Source organism: Rhincodon typus, chromosome 45 (assembly GCF_021869965.1).
Source record: "Rhincodon typus isolate 14 chromosome 45, sRhiTyp1.1, whole genome shotgun sequence".
NCBI classification, from domain to species: Eukaryota; Metazoa; Chordata; class Chondrichthyes; order Orectolobiformes; family Rhincodontidae; genus Rhincodon; species Rhincodon typus.
Genome location: NC_063376.1, coordinates 7,683,204 through 7,705,539, shown reverse-complemented (window position 1 = coordinate 7,705,539; position 22,336 = coordinate 7,683,204). Strand labels below are relative to the sequence as shown.

The 22,336-nt window shown below is 47.3% G+C and overlaps 3 protein-coding genes across 4 annotated transcripts in view; 2 read left to right on the top strand and 1 right to left on the bottom strand.

Annotated features, from left to right (window-relative positions):
- LOC109922845 (cohesin subunit SA-1-like) overlaps nt 1-3,617 on the top strand; it is a 44,075-nt gene extending 40,458 nt beyond the window's left edge. Inside the window, exons 35-37 of the mRNA XM_048620085.1 lie at nt 486-585; nt 982-1,053; nt 3,216-3,617. Of these exons, the coding sequence (XP_048476042.1) occupies nt 486-585; nt 982-1,053; nt 3,216-3,224 (181 nt within the window). The 3' untranslated portion in view covers nt 3,225-3,617. The remainder of the gene's footprint in view (nt 1-485; nt 586-981; nt 1,054-3,215) is intronic.
- A 245-nt stretch (nt 3,618-3,862) lies between these two features.
- On the bottom strand, nt 3,863-19,689 carry ap4m1 (adaptor related protein complex 4 subunit mu 1). Of its 2 annotated transcripts, XM_048620088.1 has the most exons (16): nt 19,508-19,689; nt 18,550-18,635; nt 16,870-16,976; nt 15,925-16,021; nt 14,996-15,106; nt 14,320-14,400; nt 13,984-14,046; nt 13,782-13,848; nt 13,064-13,117; nt 10,212-10,318; nt 9,864-9,955; nt 8,357-8,404; nt 8,200-8,250; nt 7,009-7,126; nt 5,226-5,307; nt 4,384-4,403 (listed from the first exon to the last, which is right to left on the bottom strand). In XM_048620088.1, exons 1-15 carry the CDS (start codon nt 19,563-19,565, stop codon nt 5,230-5,232), a joined length of 1,218 nt encoding a protein of 405 aa, XP_048476045.1. In that variant the 5' UTR covers nt 19,566-19,689; the 3' UTR covers nt 4,384-4,403; nt 5,226-5,229. The 2 variants fall into 2 exon arrangements, with proteins under 2 accessions (XP_020378467.2, XP_048476045.1); XM_020522878.2 differs by lacking the exon at nt 5,226-5,307 and having other exon boundaries at nt 3,863-4,403.
- A 2,437-nt stretch (nt 19,690-22,126) lies between these two features.
- Nucleotides 22,127-22,336, top strand: part of mcm7 (minichromosome maintenance complex component 7) — a 27,549-nt gene continuing 27,339 nt past the window's right edge. The window contains exon 1 of the mRNA XM_048620086.1: nt 22,127-22,292. Within this exon, the coding sequence (XP_048476043.1) occupies nt 22,271-22,292 (22 nt within the window). The 5' untranslated portion in view covers nt 22,127-22,270. The remainder of the gene's footprint in view (nt 22,293-22,336) is intronic.

Sequence of the window (22,336 nt, the reverse complement as noted above, 5' to 3'; positions counted from 1 at the left end):
GTGCCCTCACTGTTAGAGGGCAAGACCAGGACAGAGGAAGCTTGTGACCAGCATCGGGGATAGCTGTGTTGTACTTTTAGGTTTCCCATTGTATCAGTCTGACTGAGTGGATAATACATTCCTGTTGGAGGCTAGAGCTGTTGGTTGGGGGGGGGGAGTCTTCGGTTTTTCTTTGTGGGGAGGGTTGAGGCAGAGATGGAGGGGCTGTGGGCAGTGAGGTGTTACTGGGTGTAAGGAGGCCTTTGGGACTCTGAGACAGGGTTGGTCCTGCACTGGAGCAGCTGAACTAGAGTAGTGAAGGGGCGGAGTCAAGTTGAAGGTCAGGTGGGCTGTTGTTTCTAGCAACAGAGCAGCCTAAATGGTAGTTGGGGGAATGAGGGGGGAATGAACCACAGGAAGGGGACTGCACTCTTCAGTATTATTCTCCTGTGTATAATTGTCTCGGATATTCAGTTTCATGGGTACATTGTTGTTTTATCTCTCAGGCTCAGTCTGATGGAGGAAGATGGTGAAGAGGCGGAGACAGGAGAAATCATATCAGATGCCACAAGCGAGCATTCTGATGCAAACAGCGAGATCAGTCTGGTCAGTATCTACAGAGGGACCTGGAGGCAGGGTGTGGGACAAGGCAGTGTCGCTGCTCCCTAAGCACTGATTCTCCGATAAGTGTTGGTGTTGCCTTAGCACTGACCCTCCCAATGGCATGGCGCTCCCTTGGCACTGACTAGCCCTACCTTACTGTGATGGTACCTGTGAAATGACTGACCCTGCAGCTGTGCTGCCCTCCCTCTGCATGGAATTTGGACTATGAGCCTTGATATGTACCCAGTTGTCTGAAATGAGAGTCACTGAGTCATGGCTGGCATACCCAGGGTGTTTGCCAACTTCCTGCCATTTCCCTCCATGCAGAACTACGGGGTATATGCAGCATCTTGTAGCAGTCTTGATTCCTGTCTGTGATTCTGTGCCTCTCTCTTTCAGCCTGCGCCCATCAGAAAAGGCAGAGCTGGACTGTTGCAGGATCTGTTTGATTCCAGTATTCTCGACATTGATGTAAGTAACTGCACCTGTTTACATTAAAATCCTTGAGCCTTTCTCACAGGTACAGGAGATGGCACTTCAGTCCCTTGATGGACTGTAACAGGAAGGAGACCATTGACCTCCTTAAGCCTGTTCCATTTACAATTAGAGCAGACGTGATCTGTATTTTAACGTACCATAGTTTCCTTTTGTTCCATTTCTCTCAGTCTTAACTCGACCTCCATTTCCAAAACTCTAGTCATTCGAATGACCGGTCTTTAAAGTTGGGAGGAGGACAGATTTCCACTCCCCTTTTGTTTGAGGAAGTGCTTCCTGACATTACCCATAAATGGTCTGCCTTTACTTTTTTGAGGTAATGGCCCCTCGCTCTGCCTTTCCCCTCCTTCTCCATGTCCATGAATCATTGTTTCTTTTTGTTTATTTTTTTCACAGGATGTCAGTGTTGCTGGCAAACCCAGTACATGTTGCCCATCTCTAACTGCCCCTTGAACTGATGGCATGTTCAGCTATTACTAAGGATAGTTAAGAGTCAGCCACATTGCAAGGATAGCAGATTTTCTTCCCTAACAGGTATTTATGAACCAGATGGCTTACTATTGTCAATAGTCACCATCACTAAGATGAATTTTCAATTCTGGATTTATTGTGAATTGCATCTTAAATTCCATCAGTTGCTGTGGTGGGATTTGAAACCTTGAGTCCCCATGACATAAGCCTGGTCCTCAGGATTTCTTGTTCTCTATGCCCTGCATCTCGTCTGTTCTCTCTCAACGTTCCCTTATCCCCACCCCCCAAAAGAAACACCCATTGTTGTCAGAAAAATCTGGTTCATAGTTGCCCTTTAGGGGAGGAAATCTGTTGTCCTTTCCTGATCCTGCCTACATGTAACTCTGGACCCACAGCCAACGTGGTTGACACTTAACCATTCTCCGTTCAAGAGCAACTGGGATTAAGCAACAAATGCCAGCTTTGTTGGTGATACTCATGACCTGTGAATGAGTAAAGAAAAAAGAATCAATGTTTCATGGTCAGAGATTCGCTCACCCAATGGAAGTTCTAAAAATCTGAAATGCTGTGTAAAATTTTGTTTTCCTCAACCAGATGATGTGCTGGGGGTTTGGCACAATAACGTAAAAGGCATCCAGATGGGTACATCTGGAAGGGTTTTGAGGAATTTGGGCCAAAGGCTGGCAAATGGGACTAGATTACTTTAGGATATCTGGTCAGCATGGGTGAATTGTTTCCATGCTGTGTATCTCTATGACTCTGTCATCTTTGGTTCTTTTGCCACTTAGCTTCATTGTGTCTTCTGTTTATTGTCCTCCAGCCTCTGGGAACTGTTTCTTTTTTGTTTACCCTACCTGAGCCATTAATCAGAAGTAAGTGTCTCCATATTAGTGCACAAAGTTATAATTCCCCAACAGTGGAATCATTTCAGTAAATCTCAGCTATGCCCTAGAATGTCATCCCCAATTGCTATTTAAAAACCAGGGATGCTCATTTAAGACATAAGAGGACTTTATTGTCACAGGTCCTAACTCTGCTCCACTGCCTTTTGAGGAAGAATGTCTTTTGAATAACTTTAAGATGGGACTATACGAATTGTGAGCTGGAGCAGGCATTTCAGCTCTTAGACTGGTCTGCCACTTGATGTAATCATGCCTGATCTTATTCTGGTCTCAAATCCACTTTCCTGCCTACTCCCCGTAGCCCTTTATCCTGTTTTCTCTTTATTTAATCAGAAACCTGTTGATTGATTCTGCCTCCACTGCGCTCTGGAGCAGTGAGTTCTACAGATTTAAAAAGTTCTGTGTGAAGTAATTTCTCCACATCTCAGTTTTGGAGCTACCTCCTCTCACTCTGTATCTATGACCTCTTGTTCGAGACATTTCCCCCTTGTGGGACAATCTTAGAGATGTACAACACAGAAACAGACCCTTTGATCCAAAGTGTAAAGTAATCAGATCAGCCATTATTTTATTGAATGGCAGATCAAGCTCAGGGGGCCTCCATCTGCCCCCAATTCACTTGCAACTTTCATCAAAACTATTGTGCAGCTATCCAGTGGGTGGCGTATAGGAGGGGTCAGGGGTCAGTCAGCCTTGCTCCCAGTTAATGTATCCCATGTTGACCCAGAACGCTGCATCTCCAATTCTTGCCTCTTGCCTTCTCAGGATTTCTGAAGCAGTTGGGAACGGAATGAACTTGTCGACATCAGGCCTTCAGTCCTGCGCTGTGGAACTGTCATTGGCTGGAGTGAATTTGGGGGGGTGGGGTTTGTGTTTGAAGGGTGTCTCTGTGCCAGAGGGATCAGCCTCTGGTTGCCTGGGGCTGGTTGCCCCTGGTGACATAGCCAGAGCCACTGGTATTTGTTGATCACGTGTTTGCAAAATGATTTTGGATGAGGTTTTATCACTGATAACAAGTGGATGATTCCTCCCCCACAAAAGCAAGGATTCAGACCGGGTCTCTTGTCTCTGTTGTACAGTTGAGCTGTGTTTTTTTTTGTATAGTTCTGATGTAAAGAAATTTTCTTGTTTAGTTTATCAGCCATTATTAAAAGTTATATCAAGTTCAAATAATTTCTTGTTTGTTTTTCCTGCGGCCTGAAGTATTAACAGGGACATTGGATAGTGTGAGTAATGCCTCAGAGATGAAGGGTTATGGGAAAACATAGAAAAATGGGTGTGAGTCAAAAACAGGCATCTAACTATTCTCGTCCTATTTTCCTGTCGTTGTCCCTTGAAATGGGTAAGCAAGCTCCAGTTCAACTAAGAGCAAATCCCATTGAAGAATAAATTTTAACGTTTTCTACACAGCCTGCTGCCACCTTTTTGTTTCAAGTTTTTATTTGTTTGAACATTTGTTTAGAAAAATGTCCTTTTCTCGATACCTCATTCAGAGATGGTTTAGCACAATCTTTGGTATTGTACTGATCGGGATGGGTGGAGTTAAGATACAGATCAGCCACGATCTGAGTTGATGGCAAAGCAGACTGGAGGAGCTGAATGGCCTCCCCTCATTGCTGTGACCTGCTTGAGCCCTTGGACTGGGTGCTGACTTGCAGCAACGCTGGGCCATCCTCATTCCAGAAGAGACCATTTCACATTTTGGTCACATTGACTCTCAGCTGAAACCATTTCGTGGACCCAGAGGCCCCACTCTCCCGTTCATAGGCGGATGACATAGGAGTCACTGTGTGTGACGTAGCGGACCCAGCGATGAGGCAGTGGGGAATGCACGGTGGATACACGCAGGAATCTGACCAGCAGCCCTGAGCAGGTGGCCATGGGGAGCTCAAACTGCATGCAGACAGGACCAAGCTCCAGCAGAGACGAGACACTTAATCCAGGAACCTCCAGCTGCAGAGAGGGAAATGTAAACACCAGTAAGAATGGTCCACTTCGCATCCCTCTACCCTAGCCCCTTCCTCAGCAATAGGACAAGGAGGATATCTCCCTCGATAACCCATCCAAACACAAACACATGTCTGTATAGCAATCAACCAGCAATGTTAACTTGGTGATTTGTGTATAAAGAAACCCAAATTGCATTCAGTCATCTGGCCACCTAAAATATAGAGCTCACCTGTTCTGCCACTTTTATATTCCATATCTTATGCCTTTATGAATCTGAAGCCACCACATCAGCCAGCCTTTTCTCCAAATGCACACTAACAAAAATCTGCCTCTTGCTCAGTGAGTCAACTCCTTACTCCAGATTGATGCCTAGCCCATTGACATCGCCGTGCAATTTCTTCTGGTTTCACTTATTTGTTCTGCCTTCGATTCAGTTATAGTCCTGGACCCTATTCTTTCAAGCCTTATCTACAGGAACAACTGTTACCCAACTCCATACACCCACTGCTGCCCAGATTCCTTGAGTCTAGATGACTCTTCATCAGATAAATATTAGCTTGCTTTTTCTCCGTAGATGCTGCCTGACTCCTGTGATCTCCAGCATATTTTGTTTTGTTTTTAGTGCAGATTCCAACAACTGCAATAATCATAGAATCCTTACAGTGGGGAAACAGGCCATTCAGTCCACACCAGTCCGAAGAGCATCCCACCTAACTCATTCCCCTACCCCTGCATTTCTCCATGTCTACATCCCTAGATACTATGGCCAATCCACCTAACCTGCACATCTTTGGACTGTGGGAGGAAACACACAAAGACAGTCACCTGCTCATGCAAACAGTTTCATCCGTCCATCCAGGCTTGCTGTGTTTCTCAAGCACAAAATAAAAGTGCAGATACTGTAGATCTGAAACAAAAACGGAAATTGCTGAAGGAACTGTGCAGGTCTGGCAGCATCTGTACACGGAAAGAGCTAACATCTATCGAATCCAGTGACCCTTCTTCAGAACTGATATTAGCTGGGAAAAGGTGGTAGCTGGTGATCAGGTCCAGAGGGGAGTGAAATTGGATAGGTGGAGACAGAACTTGAAGAAAAAACAAAGTACAGTGGACGCTGGAAACCTGTTCCTGAGAGAAAGAAAGTTAGGCAGACGAAGAGATAGTGAGCCAAGAAAGGAGAAAAGCTGATAATGGGGACAGGCTATGCTGAAAACAGCCCATGTCACGACAGGACCTGGGGTGAGTGTAGCCTCGCTACTATCAGTTCTGAAGATGCGCCACTGGACTGGAACATTAACTCTTTTGTCGCCATAAATGCTGCCAGACCTGAGTTTTTCTAACATTATGTTTGTGTTTCTCTAGCATTTGTTTTCATTTCAGATCTCCAGCATCTGTAGTTTTTTATTATTTATTATGCTTCATACCTTTGGTCAATGAAAATTTGTTAAAGTTCAGATATAGACTTGATCTGCCAAACTTCTAACAACTTTTTTATGTAAAAATCTTTCCGAATTTCACACTGATAGCTCTCTAGGTCCCAAGTGGAGAGCCTTACTGTTGCTGCAGTTCTGCCTATTAATTTAATCTGTCAATATGTCTGCAACTTTATGCATTGCTTACAATTTGCCAACATTTGTCATTGGGTAAAAAAGCCTGTGCAATTTAGCCAATCATCCAAGCCTGTCAGTAATAATAATCCCAGTGCACACCCTCTTGCTGGAAACCACTAGCCACATTCCACCAGTTAGTCTACCTATGCCTTAACCTGTCCCAGTCTTTGTTTATGTAAAATACCTCTCCTTTAATTGACTGAAGATTGTCCTCTCTCCAGTACCTTCTTGTGTGACGGTGGTATTAAACATGCTGCTGATTCTGCCCATTATCCACTAAGGCCTCCCCACTCAACCTGGCCCCTCGGTTAACTGTTCTCGCTCTTCTATTCCCTTAGGGGCTCATGTGCACACTCCCTCATTTCTGTCACCCATTTTGCTTTTTGATCTCCATTCTCTCTTTGGGTGGCTCAGCGGTTAGCACTGCTGCCTCACGGGCGATTGTCTGTGTGGGTTTTGCTGGATGCTCCAGTTTCCTCCCACAGTCCATAGATGTGCAGGTTAGGTGGATGGGCCATGCTAAATTGCCTGTAGTGTCTAGGGACTTGCAGGATTAGCCATGGTTAAATTGCAGGCTTACAGGGTAAGGTAGAGAGCTGGGTCTGGGTGGGATGCTCTTTGTTAGGTTGGTGCATACTTGATGGGTTGAATGACCTTTTTTGTACTGTAGGAATTCTACAATAGATTACTAACAACCTCCTTAGGGCATTGAGACTTTGGGGAAAATTCTTTGGGTCCTTTAGTGTTGAAATTTGCAGCCTTTTAAAACCATCTTAGTATTGATCAATAGCAGTATCTCATGACTAACTCTTGCATAACTCCAGACTTCCACGAACAAATCTACCCAGATCCCTTCACTCTCATACCTCCCTGACTCTCTCCACACATCCCCTTGCACCGCTCCCCCATGGTTTACCCGACTCCACTCCATCAGATCCCAACCCCAAAACAACAACACAGCCCGGATGCCAGAACTGGAGCTGCTCTCACCCTCTCACCTTGAAGAGGGCAGAGAGCTGAGAGCCTCCATGGAAACGTGGGATGGTCCAGTGCACAGACCGAGTGACTGAGTCCAGCTCCGCATGCTGATCGGGACTGCTCAGCTCCTGTGATAGGCTGTAAACAATTATCCAAAATCAATGACAGCTAACTCAAACGCTCCTCAGATGAGATTCAAATCCACAATTCAACCCTACCCCACACTGGATCTGCATCTCCAATGAGCCACTGTATTAGAACAGATTCAGAGCAGTGAGCAGAAACCTATCCCAATCTGTCATGAGGCATTGTTGCATTTAGCGATCCTGATCTGCAGTCAGACTTTGACCCACAGTGGATCCACTGCAGGACTCAATCCTATTGCTGAGTGGCTCACTCAATGGTTCTGTTTTCATTATGTCAATATCTCCCATGAGCTCAACGATCAGCTCCAAATTCCTTTACAGCTGCTGGTTTGTAAAGGTTGGTCTACTTCTCTCATATTCTTTACAGAGGGAAATCCGCCATCCTTGCCTAGTCTGATCTACGCCGCACTCCAGACCCGGTGGGGTTTGATTCTCAGCATAGGCTATTCACTTAAATCAAATCATCTGGACCACCCAGCATTGATCTCAGCACTGTTCCCTCACTATCACCGTGTCAAAGGACAGCATAGCTCAGTGGTTAGCACTGCTGCCTTATAGTGCCAGGGAACCAGGTTTTTCAGCCTTTGGCAACTGGCTGTGTGGCATTGTGCGTTCTCCCTGTGGTAAATGCAGGGTTACAGGAATAGGTTGGGGGGGGGGGGGGGGGGGGGGGGGGGGGAGTTAGTATGGACTTGATGGGCCAAATAGCCACTTCCACACTGTAGGGATTCTATGAACATCCTGGAACTCCCTCCCTGATGGCACTGTAGTGGTTCAAGAAGGCAGCTCGCCACCACATGGCAATAAACACCTCCACAGCTAGCAATGTTGACATACCGCTAAGGAATCTTAATTGACCAAACTATGTGAGCTGATGAGTGAAGATGTATTTTCTAGTCTATTAAACTGAAAGTAAATGTCCCTCAATACTGTTTCCATCAGGCACTCAAAGGACAGGGACAGCATGGGATTAGATACGCAGTAAAGCTCCCTCTATTCCCAAATATTCCCACAACAGATAGAGTGCAGGGTTAGATACAGAGTAATGCAAGATTGTTTTATGACCTTGTTGTCCCTTTGGGCACAGGCAGGTGCACAGTGACGTTCAAAGCTTGACTGTAAATCAAAACAAAAGGCAATTAGTGACTCGGCTGGGGACAAAACTGAGCACTGACTGCTTGTGCGGCTCTCCGAGAGCCCAATCGGAGGATCAGCTACTCACCTCTTTGGAGACAAATCACACCTGAGTTTGAGATATACCATGAGACGGCTGCAAGTGAGAAAGAGGAATAAGTGAGCAAAGCTTAGTGTAATTGACAACAACCAAACACAGTGAGACAGAGATGGAACGAAATGAAGCAAGAAAGGAGACAGACAGATGCCCACCCCAACATCCCCCTACTCAATGCTCAAAACATTCAGGTGCTGAGGGCAAATTCTCCTGAAGGCCTACAATATTATTTCAATTCCTGGAGTGACCAGAGCGAAGAGATAAATGTGTTCAGCTGTAATGTCACCACTACACAGCTGCTTAGGCTGGGATGTTTATTTACTGGAGCATAGGAGGGTGAGGGGTGACCTTATGGAGGTTTGTGAAATTATGAGGGGCATAGATAAGGTGAAGAGCAAAGGTCTTTTGCCTGGGGTAGGGGAATTCAAAGCTAGAGGGCATAAGTTTACAATGAGAGGAGGAAGATTTAAAAGGGACCTGAAGGACAACTTTTTCCACACATGGGGTATGTGGAATGAACTGCCAGAGGAAACGATAATTACAGGTACAGTTACAATATTTAAAAGACATTTGGACAAGTACATTAATAGGAAAGGTTTAGAGGAATATGGGTCAAACACAGGCAAGTAGGATTAATTTGATAAACCTGGTCAGCACAGATGATTTAGACCGAAGGGCCGGTTTTCAGGCTGTATGATTCAACTCTTAAGTGTATTTACGGTGATAGATTTTTGTGTGTAGAAGCATGTCAGTATTTTTTTTTAAATCTCTTGTTGCTAACTTATGACTATTGTGCCAATTTAAGCATGTGGTCTCTAGGAATCTAATGCCTTCTTTATATGTTATGCAAGGACTACAGATTTTTACTGGGAAGTAATAATATTAGATTATTAGGTTTTTTTTTCCGTAACTCTAAGGAAAAGTGGAACTGTATGGTCACTTAACGATTATACTTTACTGGAAGCTGGATGTTGATACTTTTAAGACACGCTGATGCTAGGTATCTTTGGGGGGGGAAAAGTAACTGCCCAGCAATAGGGTTTCTAAGGGGAAATTTGTAACTGAACTAGGGGGAAGAGAGATCAGTTGGGACTCAGACCTTCAAGCCTATTAATGAATGAAATCGCGCTCTCTTTTTAATTAGAAAAGAAATACCTTCAAAGACTTCGCAAAAAGACATTGTTGAATTCTTCCAATTCTGCTTTTGAGAGAGTTCAAATGCCCCATACATCAACACAAATACAGAAGGTACTGTTAATAATGTGACTGTATCACCAAATAATTTACTGAGAAAGAAAAAGGAACCCCTGCAAACCAAAACATAGCCCCTGTAATTCAAAGAGTAGCTGGTAAAAATAGATGTCAAGGGGATTCTTTTGGGGAAAAATAAAATTTGACCCCTGCTCCTTAACCCAAACTACTTCCTCAACTCTACCCCATACAACTGTCTCAGTATGCGACCCTGGTGGTGGAGTTGTTTTTAGCTGAAGTTTCTCACTTGCTGTCGGTGTCTTTGTCCACGGTTGGGAACAGTCGGAATGGGAGAGGGACTGGTAGATCATCCGATAACGAATACTGCATCAGAGTCAGCTATAGAGAGAAGAGACTGTGTCAGAGAGACAACTAGGAAGACAGAGGCTGCATCAGAGTCAGCTAGAGATACATATTGTATTGGAGAGATAGCTAGAGAGAGAAAGAAAGGAACTGTTGGGACTGAGGGATGCAATGACGTGAGACAGGAGAGAGGGGGAGTAATGAGAGTGGAGTGTATTTGGAGAAGGAAAATGAGGGGGGGTTGCAGGAGCATACATAGAAGGGGGAGGGAGCACATTTCAAGATTAGTTACCTCTCCCTGGGGAGGGATGACTCTCAAGATCCGGTCGCTCTCGAATTGGTCCAGTTTGACCGACTGATGGAAGCTGCACTCATCGACCTTGACAGCAGCTGCATATCCTGAGGCCAAGACAGCAAAAAGGAGCAATGATTCCAGGAATAAACCCATCCCGGGACACCACTATCTCCCTTGCCACATTCCCAGGTCACAGCTATCCTGCTCCCAAACTCTGCTATGCATCATCGTCCTATTCTAAAACACTGCCTCACACCACCATCCCAGCCAAAATCCCAAGCCTCTGCCATGCACCACCATCCTAATCCTAAAGATGTGCTACCCACCGCCATCCCGATTCTAATCCCAAAACTGCTACCCACTCCTGTCCTGATCCCAATCCCAAACCTCTGCTGCCTTGTCACCCGAATCATAGAAAACCACTAGCACACCCCATCCCGATACGGCCCTCACACCCGATCCCAGAACACAGCCAACGTTCCCTTTCTCCTCTTAACTCCCCAAGATCTTAAACCAATGCTCCTCCGAATGGAGCATTCTCCTGCTCCCTAATACACTGACTCCTGTTCTTCCTGTTCATGGAGTCATCAAGCACAGGAAAGGCCCTTCAGCCCATCAAGTCGGCACCAACATAACTATCACTAAAAGTATGCTATTCCCAACTTCCTGTACTTGTCCCATATCTTTGAATGTTATGATATTTGAAGTGTTCATCCAAATTTTTTTTAAAGGGTGTAAGATTTCCGGCCTCCACTACCTTCCCAGGCAACGCATTCCAGATTCCCACTACCCACTGAATGAATTTTTTTTTCCCAAATCTGCTCTGAATCTCCTGCCCCTTACCCTCTCTTGATTAACACCTTAACCAAGGGGAACAGCTGCTTTCTATTCACCATGTCCCTACCCCTCATAATCTTATACACCTCAATCATATCCCCCTCAGTCTTCTCTGCTCTCAAAAAAAACAATTCAAGGCTATCTCGTCTCTCCTTATAGCTCAATTTCTCTGTCCCAGGCAACATCCTGGTGAACGTCCTCTGTACCCGCTCTAATGCTATCACATGCTTCCTGTAGTGAGGCGACCAGAACAGCACAAGTACTCCAGCTGTGGCCTGATCAATGCTCTGTATAACTCCAACATGACCTCCTTGTTCTTATCTTCCATTGCCACACCTGATGAAAGCAAGTGCCCCATATGCCTTCTCAACTATCCATGTGCTTTGCTGACTTCAGGGATCTGTGAATAATTACCTCAAGACCCCACTGTTCCTCTCAGCAACCCGTGTCCTGCCATTCATTAAATACTCCCTCTTGTTTCTTCTTCCAAAGTGCATCACCTCGCACTTATCAGGGTTAAATAACAACTGCCACTGGTCTGCCCATCGAGATCCTCCTGCATCCTACAACCATCTTCTTTGCCATTATCTGCTCTGCAAATGTTGGTGTCATCTGTAAATTTGCTTAACGTTCCCCCACATTTTTATCAATATCATTTATGTGTATAACAAACAATAAGGGTCCCAGTACTGATCCTTGTGGTACACTGCTGGACACTGGCCTCCAGTCACTCAAACAGCCTTCTACCACTACCCTTTGTGTCCTATTGCTAAACCAGTTTCTGTTCCATCTCGCCAAGTTTCCCTCAATTCCATGTGCTTTAACCTTCTCAATCAGTCTCCCACATGAGACCTTGACAAAAACTTTGCTAAAATCCATATAAACTACATCAACTGAACTTCCCTCATCCACATAACTTGGTCACATTTTCATAAAATTCTAACAAATTGGTCAGGCGTGCTGACAATCCCTAATTAACCTATGCCTTTCCAAGTGGGTATTAATTCGCACTTTCAGAATTTTCTTCAATAGTTTCCCTACCACTGACGTGAGATGTACTAATTTCTCGGTTCATCTCTACCACCCCTCTTAAAAAGTGGAACCGCATTAGCCATCCTCCTGTCCTCTGGCACTTCCCCACAGCCAGAGAGGAATTAAAAATTTGTGTCAGAGCCCCTGCAATTTCCTGCCTTGACTCCCACAGCAGCCTGGGATGCAATTCATCCAGGCCAGGGGATTTACCTGTTTCTAAGCCCGACAGAGCCTCCAATAACTCTGTGTTCACCAGAATAATTCTCCCTCCATTCCATCCTGACACCAGCGCCCCTCAATCTGGAGCAACACCCTCAAGTCCAAATGAGACACAGTTTCAAACTTTGCAGAGGACACGAAACTTGGAGGTATTCTGAACAGACAGGAGGATTGTGTTAAACTTTTGAAAGAAGATAATTTAACAACGGACACTGGTAGTATTTAAAACGCAATGAACTAATCTGGAATTGAAAGCTAGTGCTAACCCACCTGGCTTGCTAATGCCCTTTAGGGAAGGAAACCTGCCATTTTCACCCGGTCTGGCCTAGAAATGACTCCAGACCAACAGCAATGGAGTTGACTCTTAACTGCCCTCTGTAACGGCCAGACTAGCCACTATGTTCAAGGGGCAATTCGAAATGGACAACAAATGCTGGACCTTCCCAGCAACACCATGAATGTAGAAAGAGCTGATTCCTGGGATGGCAGGGCTGACGTATGAGGACAGACTGGATCGGTTAGGATTCAATAAAAGCAAAACATCGCAGAGGCTGGAAATCTGAAACAAACACAGAGAATGCTGGGGGAACTCAGCAGGTCTGCCAGTGTCTGTGAACAGAGCAACAGGTAACACATAGTCTGATACGACTCTTCAGAAGTGCAACATCATTTAACCCCTTAAGCCCTGGTGTTATCTGCGTATTCGACACCCCATCTGTTTGTCCTGCCCCACCTACCCTCCTCCTGTCGAACCCACTCACCTCGAATGTCAGTTTTCCCAATGCTAAACTCCTCGTTCAAGCCCATTCGGATTTCTGACAGGAGAGACCAGAAAGGTTCATTCACAACCTGGGGAAGGCGAAACGTCGCAAGCTATTAAGACTCGCTCAGAATGGCTCACATCAAGATTAGAATGGTGATGGGGAGAAGCCAGGGCTAGCAGGATAATCAGCAGGAGCAAATGCGAACAGGTTCAGGATGTCGAGAGGAAAGGGAAGAGAGAGGAAAAGGAAAGGTGGGGGGAGCAAAAGAGGGACGGATGAGGGAAGAGGGAGGGAAAAAGAGTGAGGAGGAGGGAGATAGAGAAGGAGAAAGACAGGCAGACAGATGACAGGGGTAGGGGGGGCAAGTGTGAGAGATGAGATGTAGGAGAGAAAGAAAGAAAGAGAGGCAAAGAAGAAATGGAAAGTGAGAGGGAGAGGAGGGTAAGACAGAGACAAAGCGGCGAGAGATAAAGGTGAGAGAGAAAGAGGAGAAGCGTAAAAAGAGGCAAAAGGAGAGAGGTGGACGGGATAGGCGAGAGAGGGAGAGTGAAAGATAAAGAGGAAGGCTGAGAGTGGGGGAATGGGGGGAACAAAGAGGGAAAGAAGTGGGGAGAGAGGAAGATGGAGAGACAGGCAGATAGACCGGGATCTTTATGGTCACAATTTGTGCAGGCAGTTTACAGCACATGGTTTGATGCTGAGCTGGAATATGTACCTGTGCTGCTGGGCAGAAAACATTTCATCCGCACTTCTCCCTGAACATCTGCCCTCATCAAAGTGCCCTGGAACACATTCCCAGTGAGAGAGGTCAAAACAGATCATTGACACAGCCCTGACAACACCATTCCCAGCACACAGCATCAACACACCCGCCAACACAGATCAGTTTGAGATTATATTGAACTGCTTTGTCTCACATTGGCTCCGATGACCACCGTCAGTCGCTCCACAACATCCACAAAGATTTCCGTCTTCAGCCCCTGTGATGGTGATAAAAGATATGTATGGATTAAACGTTCAATTTGAACCCACACCACGCTCCAGCCGGGAAATCCCCATAGGCCAGGTACTGTCCCTTTCCTAAGAACATGCTCCCCAGTGAGAATCGCTATTCAGGGACCCATATCTGAGACAGGGGACCTGGACCCCAACCGGAGACCTTTCCTCAGGAATCGGGAGGTGTCTTGTCTCATGGAGTCTGTCCCTGCCTAGTGTGAAAGCCCATTCCCCAAGTTACTGCTCCTGATAATCACCTCTTCACTGCGCATTGCCAACACCGGTCTGCTTGCCGCGATGCTGGGAGCCACTTTACTCTGCTGGGTGTCTGCTCCAAACTGCAAGGAAAGCACAGGTTACAGACACAGAGCCTGAAACACAACACAGCTTGACCCAAACTGTAATTCACCATAATCCCTGAACCACAGCCCCTCCCCACCACAAACACACCCACACTCAGGCATACCCAAGGGAAGGCAAAGGGGAAGAGACAACCAAACAGCACAAGAGATAAGGAGGGAGGAGTGGGGGAAGGAGGAAGGGACAGATGGGGGAGGGAGGGGGTTGTGAGTGAGAGTGGGAGGGATGGAGAGTCAAGAGAGAGGGAGGAAGGGGTGGGGGGGGTAGGGGAGAGGGAGAGGTGGAGGAAAGTGGTGGAGGTGTGGTGGGTGAGAGGGGTGGAGGGTGGAGGAGGGGGGAAACAGGGAAATGAAGGTGGTGGTGGGAAGGGGAATGGATGGGGGGTCAAATAGATGGGGGGGAACAGACAAGGGGAGGGGAGGGGGAGAATGGATGAGGGTAGGGGCGGTGAGAATGTGAGGAGGGATGATTGAGAGAGGAAGGGGTGTTGAGGGGTGTGTGTAAGGGAGTGGGGTGGGGACATTGGGAGGGGTGAGGGTGAGGGGATGAAGGGGATTAAGTCCCAGCACTCACCAGGCCGATGTTGCTGAGTTCGAACAGGCTGAATTGTTTGGAAGTTTCTGGCACCGTCTGAATGAAATTCTTCAGGATGTCACTGGAAGTGGTCTGTATGTACCCATAATCCTGTGTGGGGAAAGTCCGGTCAATCCTGCCCATGAGAGGGAACTCCCCCCAACGCCCCCCACCCCACCCTCACCCCAATCCCACCCTCTCATCCCCATGCATCCCACAGTATCCATTCCTGGTCCCACCAAAACTCCTGGTCAGCCCCACTTGGGGCAGATTTCCTGCCCCCAGCCCTCCCTAACCCCCAACCTACTCCATCCCACCAAATACCAACACAGAAAGTGATGTTCTAATGGAAAAATCCTGATTTTGAGGTCTGTCTGCTGGGATTTCCCATGGATTGGAATCCTCGGCTCCAGGAGCATCTCCACACAGATGGTCAACTTTCTTTCCCTCTTTTTCCTTCCACAGAATTTGCAGCAATGTTTTCAACTATCAGTCATCTTCACTCCTCCAGCCCACTGCCCACATTCTCCCCATAGCCTTGTAGCTATTCCAAACTAATCCAACTGTCTGCTCTCTCCCCACAGCCCTGTATCAATCCTAAATTAATCCCACCTCCTGCTCCCTTATGATGGGCAATGGATAAAGAGCGGAGTTGAGGGTGGTACCAGTCAGTGATCAGGCTGTGCAGAGATCGATTCTATACATGGCACATGGAGACCAAGAGGTACTGTCAGCAGCCTGCTTGAGGAGGAAACTGTACTGGCATGGTCCCTTGTTGAGAAGGAGGCTGTCTCACCTCACCCCAGGTCTCTGTCTGAGGAGGGAGCAGTGTTATCCTGTCTCCAACTGAGAAGGGGGGCTGGATTGACCGTTTCCACATCTGAGGGCAGGGTCTGTCCTGCCCTGGAAAGCATTCTGTCGAAACTCACCAACATTTCGTCCAACAGTTCGTAGACCAGAGCGAAGTTTAACTGCAGCGTCTTCTCGTTCAGAGTTCCACAGTGATCCTTGATGAGACTAACCAGTCTGAGAACACAAACATTTATATCTCTGCTTACAATGTAAAATCTCTGGGCTACAGAAATTACAATGAAAAGATTTTTAACCATTTGTCACAGGAGCAGAAATCAGGAAAGAAGACCAGAAGTAGGAGCAGAACGTTTTAAGGAATACCTGAAAGACGGACAGGGAGATAGACAGGCTAGTGTTTTCAGTGAGGGAGACCCAGCTCTCAGGACTTCAGTGAAGGCAATAAATGGGTGAGTGAGGACAACCTGAGTCATGAGGGCACTCTCTGCTGGGGTCAGAGGGCAGCCTGGGTCATGGTGTCCTGTCCCTGTTGGGGTCAGAGGGCAGCCTGGGTCAGGGTGTCCTGTCCCTTTTGGGGTCGGAAGGCAGCCTGGGTCACCAGGCCCTCCTCTGCTGGGGTCAAAGGACAGCTTGGGACATATGGTGGCTCCTCTCCACTAGAGTCAGTCGGGGGCAGAATTGGTCAAGCTGAACATTCTAGGGTCAGAGTGCAGCCTCAATCATGGCCCCTCCCTCCTGGGGTCAGGTGGAAACATGGTCCAGGGAATGAGGTGTGGTCCTTGACTGTGCATAAGAGTGCGCGTGTACCCAGGTCTGCATGTGTGTCTGTATACGTGTGAGCATGCAAGTGTGTCTGTGTGTGAATATGTGCGAGTGTGCGTGTGAGACAGTCTGTGTGAGTGGTGGGTACAGATAGGTACCTGCCCTACTTCATGGAACCCAGACTCTGAGCTGGCTAAGACAAAGACCACTGCACAATGACCAGAGAAAGAGGACATCCTATCACCCCCAGCTCCAGAACCACCCAATCCCGGTCACTGGGAGGTGGCGAATCCTCTTGGTACCTGACGAGGAACTGGACGACAGTGAACGGAGAGACGTTGCAGCGTGTGGTTGCCACCAGGTAGAGACTGTCCTGTCGAATGTGAATAAACTGCAGGCCTTGGTGATGCTGGCAGAATAAAAAAAAAAACAACAGAAGACCTGATTAGAATGGAAAGGGCAGGGGAAATGGGGGTGTTGGGGGGTGTTGGGGGGTGGAGAAGGCGGCAGGGGAAATGGGGGTGTTGGGGGGTGGAGAAGACTGCAGGGGAAATGGGGGGTTTGTGGGGTGGAGAAGGCTGCAGTGCTCTGGGGGTAAGAGTGAGAGGAAAAGAGGCATGTGGGAGGGGGACATGCAGAGCAAGATGTGGAAATAAGAGGGTTGGGAATATACAACCAAGCAGCAGCAGTAGGCCATAGACCAATATAGCATGGAAAAGGCCCTTTGGTCCAACTCATCCATGCTGACCAGGTTTCCTAAGCTGAATGAATCCCAGTAGCCTGCGTTTGCCCAGTATCCGTGTAAACTTTTCCTGTTTGTGTACTTGTGTTAATGCCTTTTATGCATTGTAATTGTACCAGCCTCCAACACTTCCTCTGGCAGCTCATTCTGTATACAGTACACACCACCCTCTGCATGAAAAAGTTGCCCCTTATGTCCCTTTTAAATCTTACCCCTCTCACCTTAAACCTATGCCCTCTAGTTTTGGACTCCCCTACCCTGATCTTGTCCATTCACCCTATCCATGATTTTATAAACCTCTATAAAGTCACCCCTCAGGCTTCTATGCCCCAGGGAAAAGAGTCCCAGCCTATCCAGCCTCTCCTCAGAACTCAAACCTTTCAGTCTTGGTAACATCTTTGTAAATCTATTTTTCACCTTTTCCAGTTTAATAACATACTTCCAAAGGCAGGGCAACCAGAATTTTATACAAAAACAAAGTTGCTGGAAAGGCTCAGCAGGTCTGGCAGCATCTGTGAAGAAAAAAAGAGTTAACGTTTCGGATCCGGTGACCCTTCCTCAGAACTGAGGACTGAGCTTTTCTAGCAACTTTGTTTTTGTTCCTGATTTACAACATCCGCAGTTCTTTCGGTTTTTAACCAGAACTTTATGTACTACTCCAAAAGTGACCTTAGCAATATCTCATACAGCCGTAACATGACGTCCCAACTCCAAGACTCAATGCACTGACCAATGAAGGCAAGTGTGCTAAAATGCCTTCTTCACCACCCTGTCTATCTGCAACTCCACTTTCAAGGAACTATGTACCTACACCCCTTGCTTGACAACACTTCTGGGGCCTGATCATTAACTGTGTAAGGCCAATTGGCCCCTTTAGCCAGTTTCGCCATTCGATAAGATTGTGGCCAATCTGACTGTCTCACATTCACAGTCTCCCTCCCTCCTTCCCCACTCCACACCAGCTTGTCAAGTATCAGCCCAAAATCGTCTGAAAATATCCCCAGGTTCTGCTTGCATCGCCTGTAGTGGAAGGGTGTGCCCTGAAACCTACTGTTTAGGGTACAGTAAAGGTGGGGGGTGGGGTGCAGGAGGGGGAGATGGAAGGAGGTGGAGGGGGGTAACAGAAGAGGTGGAGGGGGGTAAGAGAAGAGGTGGGGGGGGAAGGGGAGGGTGGAGGTGGAAGGAAGTGGCAGGCTGAGATAGTTTGCAAATACGATGATAATCAGTCTAATCCACTCACCATGACAACAGGTGCCTGGTCTCGGGGCAAAGACCTCACCTTCTGGTAGAATAAATCGACCACATCCTTTGACTCCTCCCCTCGAACTGAACGTAGCAGAGTCAGGAAAACAGCCAGAGAGACAGAGAATGGGTGAGAGGGGTAAACACTTCACCTCACCACACCACTCCCAAAGTACTGAGGGGCCATTTCCAGGACAGAGATCCCCACTGTCCCAGCCATAGAGGGAACCCCCCCCAAACTCTCCCAGTATAGAGATGCTCCTAGTACAAAGACCCTGAGTGAAAAGGTCTCCCCCAGACCCTTCATACAGAGACCCCTCCGCAACCCAGGGGCAAAAACATCCTCATGACCCCTACCACAGGACAGAGAACTCCCGATGACCCCATCCCCCAGACAGAGACCTCCCAATGACCCCATTTTCCAGACAGAGACCTCCCAATGACCCCATCCCCAAGGACAGAGACCACCCCATGACCTCCTCCCCAAGGACAGAGGCCACTCCATGACCTCCTCCCCCAGACAGAAACCTCCTGATGACCCCGTCTCCCAGGACAGAGGCCATCCTAGGACTTCCTCCCCCAGGACAGAGACCACCCCATGACCTCCTCCCCCAGACAGAGACCTCCCAATGACCCCATCCCCGAGGGAGAGACCACCCCATGACCTCTCCCCCAGGACAGAGACCACCCCATGACCCCGTCCCCCAAACAGAGACCTCCCGATGACCCCGTTCCCCCAGGACAGAGACCACCCCATGACCTCCTCCCCCATACAGAGACCTCCTGATGACCCCGTCCCCCAGGAGAGAGACCACCCCATGACCCCGTCCCCCTTCATACAGAACCAAAGCCTCAGATATTCCAAAGAGGGAAAGACTTGTCCATGAACTGTGACATTGACACACACTCCCCCTGTCTCTCTTCCCCCCTTCCCTGTGGGTTTACTCTCAGGATACGGTCCTTGTAGATGAGGTGGTCTCCTCGGGCCGACAGGATGAAGAGCTGAGAGATCATTGCTCGGGAGGAGGGGTTGGGAGACCCTGGGGAAATGGGGAGATCAGTGCCGGCTCCTCATTCACTCCAACTCCCAGGCTTCGGGCCTAACTCGTCTCCGTTTTCCGATTGGTGCAAACTACCGCCAATCAGCGTCTGGTCACCACAGCAACCGGGAGGGAGAACCAATCAGAGAGAGGAACATTGTTAGAGTGCTTCTTTTGTAGGGGTGTGGGAAATAGAGGGTGAGGGTTACTATAGGGGGCCAAGTATGTAGGCGTTTAGAGTACATAGGGTTTGGGGCTCAGAGGGTGGCATATAAAGTGTGGGTATATACGGGGTTGGGGGATGTATTATGTGCCAATTTTACCGGAAGTGGGATATGTAGGGTGCAGATTACACAGGGAGTACGATATATAAGGAGTGGTATGCACAAGATGCCTTTGATACAGGGTGTAGGGTATATAGGTTGTGGGATATGTAAGCTGTGAGATATACAGTGTATAAGGTGCTGAGTATACAAGGTTTAGGCTATATAGGGTGTGGATTTTACACAATGTGGACTATTTTGGGTGCAGATTTGTGAGGTGTGAGGTATATAAAGATGTGAGATATATATGCAGATTATAAAGGAAGTGTGATATATAGAGTGTGCTTTATACAGTCTGTGGGGTATATAAGGTTTGGATTATATAGAGTGTAGGGTGTAAAAGGTGTAGATTGTACAGGGTGATGGATATAGGTAGGATATATAGGTTGTGCGATTATATGGGGTGTGGATCGTGTGATATACAGGATGTGCAACATAACAGGTGTAGGTTATATAGGGTGCAGGATACACAGGATGTGGAATATAACAGGTATGATCTAAATAAGGTGTGGGTTATACAGACAGTGGTGTATACAGTGCAGGATACACAGGTTGAGATATAAAGGATGAGGGGCATATAGGTTGCAGAATGTACAGAATTGGGAAACATTGGGGGTAGATTTTATGCAGTGTATGTATAGGAGTTGATTACATAGAGTGTGGTATATATATATAGTGAGGATTATACAGAGTGTATGGTATACAGGGTGCAGGATAGAAAGGGTACAGATTTTTCGGGCTGTGGTGTTAATAAATGCAGATAATACAGGGTATGCAGTATGTAGGATGTGGATTATACATGGTGTAGGGTATATAAGATGTGCATTACGCACAGGGTATATAGGGTGTGGATCGTACAGGGCATACAGTATATGGAGTTCTGTATTATAGAGTTTAGGATATGTAGGGTGCTGATTTTAGAAGGTGTGGTAAATGATACCAGGTGTAGGATGAAAAGGGTGCATTATATAGCATATGGTGTTGGTGCGGAATAAACAGATAGTAATGTGTACACAATGAGGCACATACAGGATGAGCTGTATGTGGGTGCAGAATATATAAAGGGTGTGGTGTATGCAGGGGGTGGGAAATATTGGGTGTAGATTTTATAGCATGTGGGATACCAGGCAGCATGGTGGGTCAGTGGTCAGCATTGTTGTCTTACAGTGTCAGGGACCTGGGTTCGATTCCACCCTCAGGCGACTATCTATGGAGTTTGCATGTTCTTCCTGTGTCTGCGTGGGCTCCCTCCGGGTGGTCCAGTTTCCTCCCATAGTCCAAACATGTGCAGGTTAGGTGGATTGGCCATGCTAAATTGCCCATAGGTCTAGGGTGGGAAATGTAGGGATGGGGTAGGGGATGAGTCTGGGTGGGATGATCTTCGGAGGGTTAGTGTGGACTTGTTGGGCTGAAAGGCATGCTTCCACACTGTAGAAATCTATTTGATATAGAGTGTGAATTATACAGAATGTGGGATATTATTGGGTTGTGGAGTGGTGTATATAAGTGTGGATTATACAGGGTATGTAGGATGCAGACCACACTGTGTGGAATACACGGTGTGCAGGGTATATAGGATGCAGATTTTAGACTGTGGTATAGATGGGTGCAGATCATATGGGTGTGGAGTATGTTGGAATATGGATTGTACAGGATATAGGGTATAGGATTTTCAGAAGGCAGATTTTACAGGGTTTGGGGTATATAGGGTGTGGTTTATACTGTGTAGGGTATATAAAGTATGGATCACACAGGGTGTGGTGTATTTAGAGTGTGGATTATACAGGATGTGGGATAACTAGGGTGTGTTGTAAATGAGGTCCGAATTATTCAGGGTGTGTTGTATATAGAGTGCGTATTATATAGTATACGGTACATAGGCTGTGGGATATATTGGGCGCAGATTATTCAGTGTGTGGGTTATATAGTGTGAGGATTATACAAGATGCGGAAGATATTTTGTCGGTATGTAGGGTGTGCATTATAAACCATGCGGATTATATAGAAGTTGTTGGAAGTGGGCGGAGCTTTTACGCGGCTGTGGCGTTGGGGGCGGGTCTTCGCGCTGATTTGGCGCCTTCCGGACTCTGCCATTTGTAGTTAGGGGGAGTTGTATGAATTAAATGTTAATTGTCTTCCTGTGCCAAGAGGCTCCAGACCGGGGGTTCGCTCTGGGTCTGAGTTTAGACTGAAAGCAACTTTTAACGGACGCTCTCCCCGACTCTCCCTTAATCTTCATCCCGGCCCCAGAGGTTGTGTGGCACTGCCCCCCCCCCATTTCAGGGGGGCTGTGGTTGAATCCGTACCGTATCACGTGGTCCCCAGATTCGCGCCAGTTTCAGATCCTGGGTCCGCCATGGACTATCACAAGGAGAGGGGTAAGAGCGGGGTAAATACCCCCCACCCACAGGGAGAGGGGTAA

Bases quoted from the DNA above. Each gene is read 5' to 3' on its own strand.
- ap4m1 (XM_020522878.2), bottom strand. From the start codon at position 19,565: ATGATCTCTCAGCTCTTCATCCTGTCGGCCCGAGGAGACCACCTCATC. The intron at 18,636-19,507 runs GTATCCTGAGAG...TGCTACGTTCAG, and splicing joins CCACCTCATCTACAAGGACC to TTCGAGGGGAGGAGTCAAAG. The intron at 4,404-7,008 runs GTGAGAGGGTGA...CCCTCTCTGCAG, and splicing joins AGCTCTCTGCCCTCTTCAAG to CTGGAGGTTCCTGGATTAAG.